This window comes from Salvia hispanica, chromosome 5 (genome assembly GCF_023119035.1).
Source record: "Salvia hispanica cultivar TCC Black 2014 chromosome 5, UniMelb_Shisp_WGS_1.0, whole genome shotgun sequence".
Taxonomy (NCBI): Eukaryota; Viridiplantae; Streptophyta; class Magnoliopsida; order Lamiales; family Lamiaceae; genus Salvia; species Salvia hispanica.
The window spans coordinates 12,601,898-12,617,576 of record NC_062969.1 but is presented as its reverse complement, the minus strand read 5'-3'; the positions used below and the strand labels follow the sequence as shown (position 1 = coordinate 12,617,576).

General features: G+C 34.3%; 1 protein-coding gene across 3 annotated transcripts; it reads left to right on the top strand.

Moving 5' to 3' along the window:
- The first annotated feature begins 537 nt into the window (after window positions 1–537).
- On the top strand, window positions 538–8,514 carry LOC125187802 (putative late blight resistance protein homolog R1B-23). 3 transcript variants are annotated; one of them, XM_048084443.1, is made up of 3 exons: window positions 538–1,841; window positions 5,397–7,645; window positions 8,179–8,514. In XM_048084443.1, the coding sequence occupies exons 1-2, from the start codon at window positions 705–707 to the stop codon at window positions 7,599–7,601; spliced, it is 3,342 nt and encodes a 1,113-aa protein (XP_047940400.1). In that variant the 5' UTR covers window positions 538–704; the 3' UTR covers window positions 7,602–7,645; window positions 8,179–8,514. The 3 variants fall into 3 exon arrangements, with proteins under 3 accessions (XP_047940400.1, XP_047940401.1, XP_047940402.1); XM_048084444.1 differs by having other exon boundaries at window positions 8,165–8,514; XM_048084445.1 differs by lacking the exon at window positions 8,179–8,514 and having other exon boundaries at window positions 5,397–7,244; window positions 7,303–7,459.
- The last annotated feature ends 7,165 nt before the right edge of the window (window positions 8,515–15,679 follow it).

Sequence of the window (15,679 nt, the reverse complement as noted above, 5' to 3'; positions counted from 1 at the left end):
CGTCCATGAAAAATAGACCACATTGTGAATGACACGGGTTTTAATGTGGAGTTGGTAAAGTAAGAGAAAATGGAAAACAGTAAGAGAGAAGCAGTATTAGTGGAATGTGAGGTCGATGTTATTAGTAGTGTTTAAGTTTAATTGTGTTAGGTACGTAGCAAATGTGAGAACCTTTTTCAACTTGGTCTTTTTTCGTGGACAACCAAAAATAGCAAATGTGGTCTATTTTTCGTGGACGGAGGGAGTAAGTGTGAGTGGAATAAGTTGGTGGAATGTGATATCTACTTACCATTTATGGTAAAAATGAAATATGACTCTTAATGTGAAATGGATTTTATGGTAAAAATGAAATATGACTCTTGTTGTGAGACGGATAGAAACGACAAAATATGATTTTTATTGTGCAATTGGTGGAGTGTTTTGAAATTTCATCATCAAAAACCTAACTCGTGTTAGAGTCAAAGGGTAGATTAATCCGAAGGGAGTATTTAGTTGGACGGAAAAATATGGATTGCTAAACTTCATCCACTAGCTAGGTTAAAAATATTAAACTAAAAAATTGGTTTCTTGGTTTCATACAGTGAGGACTAGGTCACAACTACTACTATGATCAAAGATAACTCTCATATTACACCATCGAACACCCTAAAAACAACTCACAATTAACATTGCAACAAGAAGAAAGAAAAAAAAAAAAAAAAGCAATGGCTTATGCTGCTGCGACTTCTCTCAAGCAAACTATACAAGGACTCCTATGTTCTTCCAACATTTCCATTGATTCTTCGAGTCGAGAAATCCTAGATATTGCACACAACCACCTCACATCCTTACAAGAAACCCTCAAAAAATCGGACGAACGCCTCCGCAGCAACGGATTGAGAGAGTTGGAAGAAAAAATCAGAGATGCGATACACAACTTAGAAGATTCCCTCGAATCACAGTTTCTATCAGATCTCGAAGAAGAAGAAGAGGCTACCATTTCTTCGCTAGACCTGAAGGAAGTATCGCACGAGTTCAACTCCTTCGCGGAAGCAGCGAAGAAGATGAAGGAAGACTACAATCGTCATCTCGACAATCCATCTTGTGATGAAAATGATGATTATGCATCACGACAGACGATAGGTTGTAACGTAAAGATGGTTGGATTATCCGATGTCTACAATGATCTGAAATATCACGTGATGAGAGTGATAAGGCCAGACGACTTCGGTTTCTTCTCCTTCTTCGGCAAACCAGGCACCGGGCGATCCCTTCTTGCCCGGGGCGTCTATGATGACATACAAGGCTCATTCGACTGCAGCGCCTGGGTGAGGATAGGCTCAACATATGACCTCACACAACTCCTCTTAAACATCATTTCTCAAATAAATCCTGACGAATTCATCACCTCCCAAGGAGAGGAGAAATTGGGGGAATATGTGTACACTAGTTTGGAAGGAAGGAGATACATGGTTGCGTTGGACGACGTTCGCGACACGGACGTTCTGATCAAGCTGAGAAGATCGTTGCCGGAGCAGAACAACGGAAGCGTGGTGTTGCTGACGACGGGATTTATTGAAGTAGCGGAATTCGACGAGAGATTTGTGCCCCTTAAACCGCCGACGATAGATGAAGACTTCTTCTGGCCTTACATACTGACTATTTTTTTCGAGGGGGGTATTGCGCCGCCGGGATTTGAGGAAATAGGGAGGAAAATTGCCAGAAACTGTGGAGGTTGTGTGCTAGTGGCGGCCAGAATTATTCTGATTTTGAGGAAATTGGAGAGAGAGACGGAGATCTGGAGCGCGCTAGCTGAGGCTCAACATGATCGCGTTTATATGATGGATGACGAATTATCAGAGGTATATTCTCACTTTTTCAGTGTGCATATACATATCTCAATTATACAATTTTAATCAACACTTAAAATATAATGACGTCATTATTTATCATATATAATGTCGTTTGATACAATTAAAAAAATTAAAAAATTATTATGATTTTATATTTCAGTTTTGAAGATTATAAGCAGAGTTTTCTTCGGTTAACGAAAAATTATAATTATTTTTATAAAAATATAAATGTAAAAGTTTAATAACATTAGCAAATAACACATCGATCATTTTATTTTCGGATACTATATATTATGGCAAAACGGGGCTTTTTACAGGTAAGTTATCAAGTGTTTTTCAATATCATTACAACTTATGCTGCAGCTCTGTAATAGTTTTAACTAGGTCTATAAAATGGACGATGAAAATAAGTAGTACTCCTTCCGTTCTGCATGACATAATTCTTTTAGGCACATACATTTATATATATATATATATAGATAGTGGTGTTTAGTGGTTAAATAAGAAAATAAAGTAGGAGTGAGAACAAAGTAAAAGAGAAAAAGTAGGAGAGGGGATAAAGTAAGAAGGAGATGAGTGTTGTTTTTAGCCATAAAAGGAAATGTCTTACTTATAGTGGGACGACAAGAGTATTTAAAACTTATACCTACCCCTTCATTTCCTAAAGTGGTGAAATTAGTGTTAGTAAATTATGGGGTCAACATTTTGAATGATGTATATGGTTAGTATTTGTTTAAAACTTTTCATATTTAGAATTGGTGTAATTTTGGTGGACAGTCAAAAGTTCTAAAATTAGTCTATTTTTTTTGGGACTAAGTAAGTATAAATAGGGATGTCAACGTAGCCCGCAATCCGTGGGCCGGCCCGAATAGCCCGCCAAATTTACAGGGTTAGGGCTGAAAATTTCAAGCCCGATAAAATTACAGCCCGATTAGCCCGCACCCAATTAACCCGCAACCCGTTAGGGCCAGACCCGAAAACCCAATGGGCTGGCCCGAAAACCCGATAAAATTTCTATCGTTCTATTTATTTGACTCTAATTCGACACTTCATTGGTTATTTTATAATATAGATTACTAAAAAAATAACTTTTATTTTTATATATTAAATATATAAATTATATGTTAAATATTTATTAACATAATAATAGATATATAAATTAGAAACTTCAAATTCACTAAAAAACTATATTTAAATTTCTAATACATGCTTTAAAATTTCTTAATGTTTATGTTTTATTTTACATAAATATCAAATATTAGTATTTGATCATGTATATGTTTGAGTTTAAGCATATATCTCAAATTTATCATAATTAAATATTTTACATTATATAAATATAACTAATTTTCACCATTATCTATCGGATTCAATGCATGTTAATTTTATCGGTAGTAACCCGATTAGCCCGTTGGGCTAGCCCGAAACCGGAGCTTTTAGGGTCAGGGTTGAACTTTTATAACCCGAAAAAAGCACAGCCCGATTAGCCCGCACCCGATTGACCCGCAACCCGAATAGGGTTGGCCCGAAACCCGGTGGGCTGGCCCGATTGACATCCCTAAGTATAAATTAAGCTAATTAACATTTGATCACAATTTTTTTTCCTAAAAGTCAAGTGTTTAAATATGTGATTAATGTCTTAGTGACAATTAAATTTAATTCTAAGTTATTCAATTTCCTTAGAAGTATCCACTTCTATAAAAAAAATCAGGTAAATACATAATTCATTTAAAATGGTTCAAATTTGTTTCATATTAGTACAAAAAAATTAAAGTTTACATAAATCATACAAAAAATTTCATTCGTGTTTCAGTTTAATTCTGTTATTTTTGTTTGGATGTCGTTAACTCTTTGTCTATTTAAAGTAAAATAAAAATGTTTCATAATTATTTCATGTTGGTACAAAAAGTATTATCATTGTTTCATATTGGTACAAAAAAATTCATCATTATTTTATGGTCTGTGCATCACATAAGTAAAAAGTTAACATCATTTAAACACATATAACAAAATGTATTAAAATAAAACACGAATGAAACTTTTTGTATAATATTTTTGTACTTGTATGAAACAAAAATGAAACATTTTGTATAGTTATGTATTTACCTCAAAATTTTTACATACAAAATATTATGTGGAATTTGAATTGCTATGTGGAATAAAATTATCCATTTTGAAACAAATTAGCATAAATAATTTATTTTTATTCACTACTTGTCATCTTAATGATATTATTTTATTTTACTTGAGTATAAAGTAATCCATTTATACAATAAATGACTAAAAATAGTCCTTTATTAATTCCCTCCATCAATGAATAAATGTTCATTTTTTACTGGCTCGGATTTTAAGAAATTGTTTGACTTTGTAAAAGAAAGTGGTAGAAAAAGTTAGTGGAACATAGAAATATTAATTTTTACAATAAAATGTGAGTAAAGGGAACAAACCAAAAAGTAAAAATGAGACATTTAATGAGGACATAGAGAGTAATTAAAAACGACAACAATGAAATTAGTAGGATATTTAGAAAATATTGTTTTAAGTTCTTCAATTTCCATTGGAAAAGATAGTAATCTTTGATTCTTAGTTTGTCAAATTTTCTTTTATTTTCTATTTTGAAAAGGAAATTTGTGTGGAATAAAGGAGGAATTTTATATAGTTTACGAAATTAATATAAATAAAAAATATTATGTGGTATTTTAATTGTTATGTGGAAATTAAATACTTATATAAATTGAATTAAACTATAAATAATAATCCTACAAAATGTATAAAGTTTCGTATCTATTTTAAAATAAATTAAACTTTGGTAACCAATTTGATACAAATATTATAATTTCATAACCATTTTATGTAATTAACCTCAACTGACAGTTTGTCTACAATTCTAGCTCAAGTATTTCTTTGTGAATTGACCTTATTTTGCAATCATTTTCGGACTATTTAAAAAAATCTGATTTCATATTCCACTAAATTTTCCAACTAATTATTTTTTACTCTCTCCGTTACATAGTAATAGAGTCATTTTACCATTTTGGTACGTTCCATAGTTATACAGTCATTTTCCTTTTTAGTAAAAGTCAACACATTTTTTCACACCTACTTTACTCTCTCTTACTTTATTCTCTCTTCATCTCTCTACACTTTTCTTTTTCCACTTTACTCTCCCTTACTTAACTCACATAACACAATTTTTCTTAATCTCCGTGTCGAAAAGAAACGCCTCCATTACTATGGAGCGGAGGAAGTACATTTTTTAAAATCTGTTCCCATCAAATATAACTCTTATTGTGGAACAGGTGAAGTAAAATTTATAGTAATGAAAAATGTGAAACATTTTATTTCTATTTTTATTACTACTATGATATATAGTGGGTGTGTTTTACAATCTCTTTTTCTTCTCTATTTCTTCATATATGTTTTACAATTTTTTTCTTCTCTATTGCTCATCATTTACACTCATTTCTCTATTCATATTCATCTCAACGCTCCTTTTTTCTCTCAGCTTTGATTAATTTTATTCTTTCAAATTTGTCATTTATGTGAATTTTCCCTTATTGGCAGGCAAATGATGTACAAAAATATCTAGGAGATGATGATCAAGTATGGTCGGAAAATATGTTTGACATATCTATATTGATAGAGAAAACTAGGGATGTTCTATTTCCAGACAGGTTATTTCCAAAAATGGGAATTATGACAATATATGGAATGGCCGGAGTTGGTAAGACTACTCTCATCAGAAATATTTTTTCAGACCTCTCAATCATGCATCGTTTCGATCATTGTGTGTGGATGAATGTGGGCTCAAATTATAAATCAGAAGAAATCTTGGCGGATACTCTAGCTCAATTCTATCCTTGTATTGATAAACAAAATATAAAGGATGATGCAACATTAACTATGGATTTGTGCACGCAGTTACTCCATAAGAAATGCCTCATTGTGCTAGATGATTTATGGAGCCAGGCCCCGGTGCATATCTTGAAAAACTTTTTACCTAGCATCAAGGGTGAACTTGTTGTTACGACTAGACTATTCAAGGTTGGCCTTTTTGGAGCATGTGATAGGACGATGAAGTTGTGTTTCCTAAATAAAGACGAAAGTTGGTATCTTCTTCGCGATAGGGTGTTTGGCGATGAGATTTTCCCTATGCAACTTGAACCTGTCGGAAGGAAGATTGCTGAGAGTTGTGAGGGTCTTCCTCTCCTGATTCTCTCAGTCTCGGATAAGCTATCCGAACTTGAGAAAACCTTGGAGATGTGGAGCATGGTAGCATCTGGAAAAGTATCGGTTATTAAGAATGCAGAAATTAAAGTATTGGACTCATTGCTTCCAAGTTATGAGGCTTTACCTCAACACTTGAAAGCATGCTTTCTCTATATGGGGGGTTTCCCTAAAAAGCTTGACATTCCTACCTCTAAGCTCATCAATTTATGGTTTGCTGAGGGTTTTCTTGAACCAAATTCATCTCAAACTTTTGAGGATTTTGCTGCAAGATGCTTCAAGGAGCTTGTTGATTCTACTACTGTTATGGCCAAGAAGGGATCTGATTTGGAACACAACAAGACTTGTAATCTCCATTCTGTTTTTTGGCATCTATCACGCAGGGAAGCCATCAACAGCAAAATTTTCTACATCTTGAATTGTGATGATTATTCAATAAAAGATAGTATGAAAAGCCAATGTAGATTATGTATTCCGAATAGCATTTTATTGGGAATCGAAGATGATGCAATGTCGGCCTTCTCAACTATGCGTACTTTGCTATGTACTGGTCCACTACATCGATATCCAGTTCCGTTGTGTTTGAAGTCAAGAAATTTGAAGGTTTTGGAAGCTCTTGCAATCCGTTTCTACGAGTTTCCAATTGATATAGTGGCATTAGTTCAACTAAGGTACCTTGCTCTCACTTGTGACGGAAACCTCCCACCTTCCATATCCAAACTTTGGAATCTACAGTACTTGAGAGTGAGACAATACTTGAGTATCAAATCCCCGAGCAATTCTTCGTATTTGCCTAATGAAATATGGAATATGAAAGAGTTGAAACATCTTCATGTCTCAGGCCAAAAGCTACCCAATCTAGATTGTGAGGAGACCTTTTTACCAAACTTGTGTTCACTCTTGGGTGTGAGTGTGCATAGTTGTACAACGAGGGTTTTCAAAAGAATGCCTAATCTTAAAAAGCTTGGTATTCAAGTTGAATTGGCACCGGATGACAATAGTGATTCCTTAAATTACATGGATCATATATATCATCTTAGTACACTGGAATCACTTAAATGTGTCGTTGTGAATCCAGATCTCGGGTTAGAAGATGTTGCCCCACCTATTCCTAGTTCTACGCTCCCATCAAGTCTTAAAAAGTTGAGTTTGAGTGGTCTAGGATATCCTTGGGAGTACATGAAGGTAATCGGTAAATTACCAAATCTTGAAGTGCTCAAACTGAGATGCTATGCTTTTATAGGACCAATTTGGGAGATAGATTGGCAAGATTTCCCCCAACTTAAATTTCTTTTAATTGAAGATGCTGACTTGGTGCGTTGGGATATGAAAATGCCTTGTATCCCGAAATTGCACTTCTTAAGCTTCATACACTGCTACAACTTAGAAGAACTCCCTTCTTATTTGTCTACTTCTGTTCAAAAGATAAAAGTAGATGAATGTCACCCTTTAACTGGGGATTGGGCAAGGAAGATGAAAGACAAGAATTGGATGATGGAGGTACAAACTCTTGAACATGATATCCGGTCTTCATGGAATTAGTTGAAGTTTAATCCAAGTGAGGACTCTTTGCACATAAGTTAAAGGTTAGTATATCAATTTTGATTAATCTCATTTCTCATGTAAAGATTAGATCTACAATTACATGACACAAGTTATTTTCCATTTATAGATTATATGCTAGTGTTAAAAAATTCTGTTAAAGAAATGTTTTATATTTAGTGGTAAAAATTATGAGCGTTGATATTAGACCATTATTCCTTTTTGGGGTGTCCCAACATATTTGAGTCATTTCTATTTATGGTAAAAATTTATTTTACTATCAACTCCACTTACACCACTAAACAACATCTCCTAAATTCTTGTGCCCAAAAAAAGGGCTCTAATATCTTGGGACGGAGGAAGTACTATATTTTATTTATTTTTCACTCACTCCATATATTTTTCGGTAAGGATAATAATTTTTAGGGACGCAAAAAATATTTTGGCCAACCCTATTTCCACTCCAAAAACTCATGATAATATTATGATAATTGAAAAGCTAGTTTTCGTCACTTGGTTGAAAATGAATTACGCAGTTAAATTGGTAAAAGTTGTGCATGAAGGATGCTTTTTTTAGGGAATGAAGATGAATGGCCGAAAATCTTGTGAAGAGTTGGAGCTTGAAAAGCACGCGTTAAAAGAGGAAGAATTGAGCACAATATTGAACATTTGAGAGGGAAGGAGCTAAAAAGGTAGTCTACATTGCCTAGTTTGATAACTCGGCCAATTTGAGCGCGTCGTCAAAAGTACATTGAAGTTGTCTCGTCAAAAATACTGTGGCTGATTCTTGTGTGTTTAGTTTCGAAAACCCTTGTTTGTTTAGCTTTTAAGTTTCAATTGGTTACATGGTAATCTCCAAAGAATCATTGATTGCTTACGCTTTCTCCACGTATTGTTATTCAATTCTATACATTGATCTTCTCACTGGTTCCCGAACTATATTTTGATATAGGGTGGACTGATCTCATCAAAATTTATATGACTAGAAGATGAGACAGAAATCCCGTAAAGTGTAGGAGGGAGATTTGTATCGCCCAAGAGGAGAGGACGGAAAAATGAAGGAGGACCCAAATGTTCCTCTCATCCTTGGAAGACCATTCCTTGCAACCGGGAAAGCTTTAATTGATGTCACTAAGGGAGAACTCACCCTTAGGCATGGAAATAAGACAGTCATCCTCTCTATGTTGGACAAGATGAAACGCCACGAGATAGAGGAATCAAAGATGGTGGAGGTAGAAGAATGCAAGGTGATGAATGTTGCCTAAAGACATCGAATTGACGATAAAAAATTGCGCTATTTGGGAGGAACCCTGGAAAGGTAATTCCTGGGATTGTTTCCGTTTTAGTTTGTCTATCATATAATTCCACTTCTCCCCCAAAATTTTTTAAACTTATTCTACGCGCCTTGAATAATTTTGGGGGGGATGATATGGTGGATAGTGAGCCTTATGAGATCTTTGTTGTTTTTTTTTGTTTTAGATTGATTAGTTGTCTTTTGTTTTTTTTTTTTTTATTTTTTATGGTAGATTTTTTTTTTCTTTAAACCTCTGTGAGTTGTTTTGGGTTTTTTGGGTTGTTGAAATTGAACTTGTTTGAATTTTGGTTTCTTGGGGGAAAAGGACTAGTTGTTAATGATAAAAACATCACCCCCCCCAAGCTACCCATGGTCTTTGATTTAAGAGTTTGAGAATAGGTGCATAAGAAACAATTGCTTGTTTGCCTTGATTCATGCTTTTCCCCAGTGAGATTTGACCCAAACATTCATTTCGGTGTGATTTTATCATTTACTTTTTTTTTCTAGAACTTGCTCCCCGATCATATTAAGTCTACATAGTGAAGGGAGTTTAGGAGATGACGTTAGGCTATCTTTGTTCCTCTTTCACAAGTGCTATACCCCCAATCCCAGTTAACCCTCTTAGCCTAAAAAGTTCTCCAATGTTTTTGGGATTTGTTAAGTTCACTCTCAAAAGTGTCAATCTACAAATTTGAAAGCACAAAAGGGGGTTGGCGTTACTTAAAAAAATGGAGGTATAAGCTAGACGAAGTCTAGAAAAAAAGGGTGAATTTTACTCTTTATAATTCTACCCGGCCGGGTACGTTATTTTGGCATATTTTCTTGCCAAATACGCGATTTTTTATGGGGGGTTAATAGGAAGAACGCCTAGGGTTCACGAATTCAACATTCCACCTCCTCCAACACATTCCACACTTCCCCAAGAACACTTTGAAGAGAGATTTGAAGATTGAAGACTACAAATCGAGAGATTGGGGTCTCTAATCCATAGAATCGTTCCACAAGAGTATTTATTTGCTTTCTTTGATGTATTTGATTGAATCCATTGTTTTGGTTTTCATGAAGAACATGAGTAGCTAATTTTATTGTGGAGTTTTGGTGAAGACTACAATGGATTTTTGTGATTAATTCAAGGACTTCTTTTGATTGCTTAGCTCTTGTGATTCCTTTGTTCATTCTTGTGCCTTTTCAATTCAATTGCTTAGCTACCAATTGGGTTTGTTTACCTTTATAGTTGTAATCGAGAGATACCTATCTAGGTTTGATAAAAGAGTAAGCATCACTTTGATAATCTACACTCGAGAGAGGGGAACCTTAGTGAGGGCTTGGGTTTTTTGTTCTATGGAGTTAATCTAAACATATTAGAAGGAGACTTCAATATTAAGGGTTAATCAACGGGGTGAGTACACTCGCAAGGGGGCTCAACCTAGATTAGCGACTTTCCTAGTAATCCTAGAGACATAAAATGGGTAATCGAAATTGTTGAATCAATCACAATACAATTCCATTGTAGTTGGATCCAAAACTCTACTCTCCTCTTTGTGGTATCTTTTCACTTGTGTTTAATTCCTCTTGTTACTATTAATTCATTGTTCGTTGTTATATGCTTATAGTAGTGTTAGAACAAAATCATTGCTCTTTGGATTGTCTAGATAGTAGTCGAAATTTGTTCGTGGTACTTGAGTTGATACAATCTTGTCTCTGTGGGATACGATACTCTTGCTTGCTAATTGCTACACTAGCCCCGTACACTTGCGGGTATTATTTGTGTTAAAATAAGTTGAGCCAATTCCAACTTACCAGTTTATAAATGATAAAAAATTTATTTCAAACTTCGCTTGAAGACATTATCAAACCAGACTCACCTATGGCGCGATTCAACATAATAGTCATTGATAAGGCCAATTCCATGCATTGGTTATGAGAGTAAATTCAACAATTTTCTGGGTCTAACACATGTTTTAAGTCAGGTTGTGTAGAGAAAATCGTCAGGCCGAGGAAATAAGAGAAAAAATTTGTCAGGCAAAGGAAAGGAGCAAAAGAGCAACAATTTACAAGACGGAGGGAGCTTCGAAGACGAAGGGCAAAATAGAGAATACAAGGAAGGATCTAGAAGCCGTCTGTCTATAAATACTGGAAGCGCATACAAAATCGAGGACACTTTTTCACGCTCCAGCTTATAGTTCTTAGCTCATTAATTAAATTTTCTCTGCACACACTCTGCACCATGGGATAATTCGGGGAGGTTCGCATATCGATCGATAGTTAGTCTGTGTACCACCGTCTCTACGTAAGGCGAAGAAACAATTGCTTTAAATTTCTGTTTTTGCTACTTTTGAGTCGAGTCTTCGTTGTTCGAAGCTCGGCGACCGTTTCGTTGTTGAATCACCGTTGAACGCTGGTTTATTTTGCAATGGAAGTTTATATTCTGTTCTCGATTCATGTTGAATCCTGTTTTATGTTTACTTTGGATGCTTTTCGCACTTGATCTATTTTGTTGGAGTTGAATTGTGCTGGAATTGAAGTTGATCGGAAGAATTTGGTTGGATAAAGATATTGGAGATGGAATTTGTTGTTATTTGTTGAGGATTGCTTCGACCCAGAGCAGATGAAAGTATCCGAAGTCTAGATCTGTTGAAATTTTGCATGGTTTTGAAGTTTAGTTACTGTTTTCTCATTTACCTCGTCTAGGGATAGTAGATCTGTTCTAATTTTCAGTTTAATAGCAATTTGATCGTTTAATTCGACATGCTCTGTTCCGATTTGATGTTTTACTCTGTTTTCTGCATATGTGATCATGGATCGTTGGAGAGGATGAAGTTAGTTGTTAGTTAGAACCTGATTTGCAGCTTTATTCCGCACTATTTCTATTTTAGGATAATGGTCCCCACAGTTCATTTTTCCTCGGTCTAGCTATTTTAGGAAAATTGTTCACTAGATCTGGTAAATTGCGTTGTTGAAGTGATACTATGTTTAGATTTCTATTTTCATCATGCATATTTTCATTATGTTTTTCTTTCCCTAGGTCTAGCTGTTAGAGTAGATCATTTGCATTTACCCAGTCTAGTAGTTAAGTTCTCAACCCAAGTTTGCGTGGCAGCAGCCAAACTCGTTCCAAGTCCTCTTAACTCTCACTCGCGTCCTATTCCTCTCTGTGGGTTCGACCCTTGCTTCTCTATGCTAGTTACAGTATAGTGGGTTGAGGTATTATTTTCTTTGACAGCAGGCTGAAGGTGAGTCCGACGACCGTAAACATCTTAGTTATTGAGTTCCTAGACCTTGTAATCTAGTGAATTCCCTTGACCTGGGGATTATGAATTAATTGATATGTACTCTGCCCTCAGCTTGACCATCAGTCATTCTAACATCGCTAGATATAATTTACCACTACCCGAAACACCAAGAATCTTGGGTTGAGAAAAACCCGCATCATTTGATAAATCAAAGTAATGCATAATCAATAACGTATGTTGTGATGACCTTGAAGTCACGGGTTCAAACCCCGCCACCCACTGGGAGACTTTCGGCCTTAATTCGCAAACCAGTCGAGCAAGATTAGTCGGAGTCTGTCATAGGCGTTGTTCGGTACACCTGTGGCCAAACCAAAAAAATAACGTATCCTCAAAGCTAAATATATTGATTAAGAAATGATAGTTTATCAAGACCTCGTCTTTCAGTAAATAGCATAAAGACTTGTCTTACTGTTAGATCCGTCAGTGCTATACAACATCAATGCCATCTTATTTTGTTAATGCTTGGAAATATACGAATTGACATTGCAACCTTTCACGATAGGTGGTCAAAGCCTATCTAAGTTGTGAAATACTATTTTCATTTGTTTATATCTGACCACGTTACCTTAAAGTGAATATTGCCCACAACCGGTCTACTAAAACAAAGACTTCGACTCTTCTCAAATCTGGTTAAAAGTGGCTTGTAGAATTTATTATATACAGACAAAATTTTATTTGTGGAAACTGGTCGAAATATGTTTTTAAGTATACTCCAATCACTTTATTAACAAGATATTAAGTACATACATAAATCATACAATTTTAAATGTTAGTGACCTGCTGTGGAGACGTGAAATTGAAATGCACATATCACTGTAAGTGATGCAAAATTCAAATGTGTAGTCAATTCAACCCGAAACCCGTGGGCCGGCCCGAACAGCCCGGTAAAATGAGCGGGTTAGGGCTGTAATTTAATTGCCCGAATACAAAACGGGCTAAATGGGTTGGCCCGAATGGGTTGGCGGGTTAAACGGGTTGGCCCGAACGGGTTGGGTTGCGATTTTAATTATAAAATATTAAGTTTTAAGAGTTATTTATATTTATGAATCTTCAATCTTCATTCTACACAATTATTAGTCTTATTCAATTTTCATTCTACATTTTTTCACTCGATCCCACAATATCAGCTTTCAGGTTCCACCTCAACTCATTATTACACCGTCTCATCATCTGCCAATAGTGTCTTACCACCATCAAAGCCAATCAAGATAAAATTAAGAACTAACCCATCAAAATCTCAATATATTTTATCATTTTAATAATGATTCTTGTAAGATATGATTTTTTATTTTCATAAAAAATTAGTTACGAACAATGTCATAATAATGACACGAACACAAGCTTTAATATATGTTGTAGTTGATCGAGATGAAAAGCTTCTTTTCAAGTATTATTGAAGAAAATTATAAAAATTTGAAGATTTTTATATGATTCCAAACTAAAAAGAAAAAAAGTATCTAAAATTTAAAATCATTTTATGGAAGAAAATTTTGATACAAGAGATTATTTTCGAAAGCTTTTAGGCCCGAATAGCCCGATGGGTTAGCCCAAAATCCGGCAGGTTAGGGTTAGGGTTGAAAATTTATGATCCGAAAAATCCAAACCCGAATGACCCGCATCCAAATAGCCCGGCAACCCGAGTGGGCTGGCCTGAACCCGAACGGGTTAGCCCGATTAACATCCCTAGTAATGTCCATTGGAACTTAAAAAGCACCTCTCCTAGAACTTTACTCGTTCTTTCAACTCAATCTTCGTACTCTTCCTTTTTTTAGTTATCAAAACTCGACAAACCATTAAACAACAAATTTACAAGAACTTATATATAATTAAAACAATAAAGAATTGTAGTATTAAAAAAAATCCCACTAACATTTTTTCTGAAACACTATCAAACGAAAAACTTATACTCATCCAAACCAAAACTTTAACATTGTATTAACAAAAGTGATTGAATTAATATAGTTGAAATATACCCATCATTTAAATTGATCATATGAAAAAATAAATAATTTTATGGTCATAAAAATAGTACTACTAATACTTATGCATTGACAAATTTTAGTTTTGTATACCAACTTTAAAATATATCTGTAAATTATCAAATTAGGAATTTGTTTTATTTTTAATTATTTCACTCTCTTCGTCGTTGAGTCTATCCTTTTTTGGGTTATTAAAGATAGTTGAGTCATTTTCAGTTTTGACAAAATTTTATTTTTCTCATACTTTATTGTCTCTTCTGTTCTCTTACTTTACTTTTTCTACTTTAGCATTTAACACATTCATTTCTTAGACATGTATACAAAAGAAATGTTTCAACTATCTTGATGTCTTGCAACCAATCTAAATTATGATGATACTCCTAATATAATTTGATGGCTTAACTAGTTGAATGTAAATCAAAATAATGTTATATTTTGAAATAATGAAACAACATCATGGGACTATACTCAAAGGGGGTATTCGGCTTGCAAGATTGTATCACGGATTAAATATATAATGTGTATGGTTCATGAGATTCAATCTCACAATTCAATAATAGATGGATAATCATGTCATAATTAGTCACAGCTAACCCCTATAACTAAAATAATCTCACAATTCAATCATAGATTATATATTGATATTATTTTATCTAGGAAACCGAACACAACCTTTGGGATGGATGGAGTACTAAATTAAATAATTTTATTTATTCAATTAGAGTTTAAGGAGTACCATCATTTATATTAAAATTAAAATTAATTGTAAAATTAATTAGGAAAATCGGCGCGAAAGGGCGTGGGGCCCCGATTTGGTGTTCTCCAAAACTCGATTTAGCGGCCCAATTGGGCAACGTTTTTGGGGAATGTTTTATTCCGATATGATGTACGCTCCACCCATGATTTGTCGAAGATGAAGGGTACAACCATTAGGGGTTTGGGAACGGCGATAAGGAGCCGGTCAAAGCCCCGGCGGGGCCCCCCTAACTCGGAGGGGCCTCAGAAAAACCGTTCCCCGACGCCGACATGCGCCCAAATGGGTGCTCTATTGCTCCAAAAAAATTTTAAATTGGGAAAAAATTTCCGGGGGATTAAAAAAGGGGTAGTAATTTTTTTTTATTATTTTTTTTTTAATTATGTATTGATTTTTTTTAGGACACATTTTTTTTTTTAAATTTTAAAAGAAATTATTGCTTTTGAAAATGTGTCTAAAAAAATTTTCCCTTTTTTTTTGTTTAATTTCGAAAATTTTTTTTTTAATTTGATGGCTTAAAAATCTTTGATATTATTTTGGGGGTTTGGGCAATTTAGTCTTTTTACACTTTTAACATTTTAAATCTGATATTATTTTAGTTATGTACTAAACTTTGATATTATTTCAAATTTATCATCCTTTTTCCCTTTTGTCATCCTTCACTTTGTTTCTTTATTTCAATATTAGATTTAATTTTACAAAATTTTAAATTTTAATTTTTAAATATCAATAAATTTTTTAATTATAAAAATTATTAA

Excerpts from the sequence above, each read along its gene's own strand:
- LOC125187802 (XM_048084443.1), top strand. The coding sequence starts at position 705 with ATGGCTTATGCTGCTGCGACTTCTCTCAAGCAAACTATACAAGGACTC. Across the intron at positions 1,842-5,396 it reads TGGATGACGAATTATCAGAG|GCAAATGATGTACAAAAATA; the intron begins GTATATTCTCAC and ends CCTTATTGGCAG.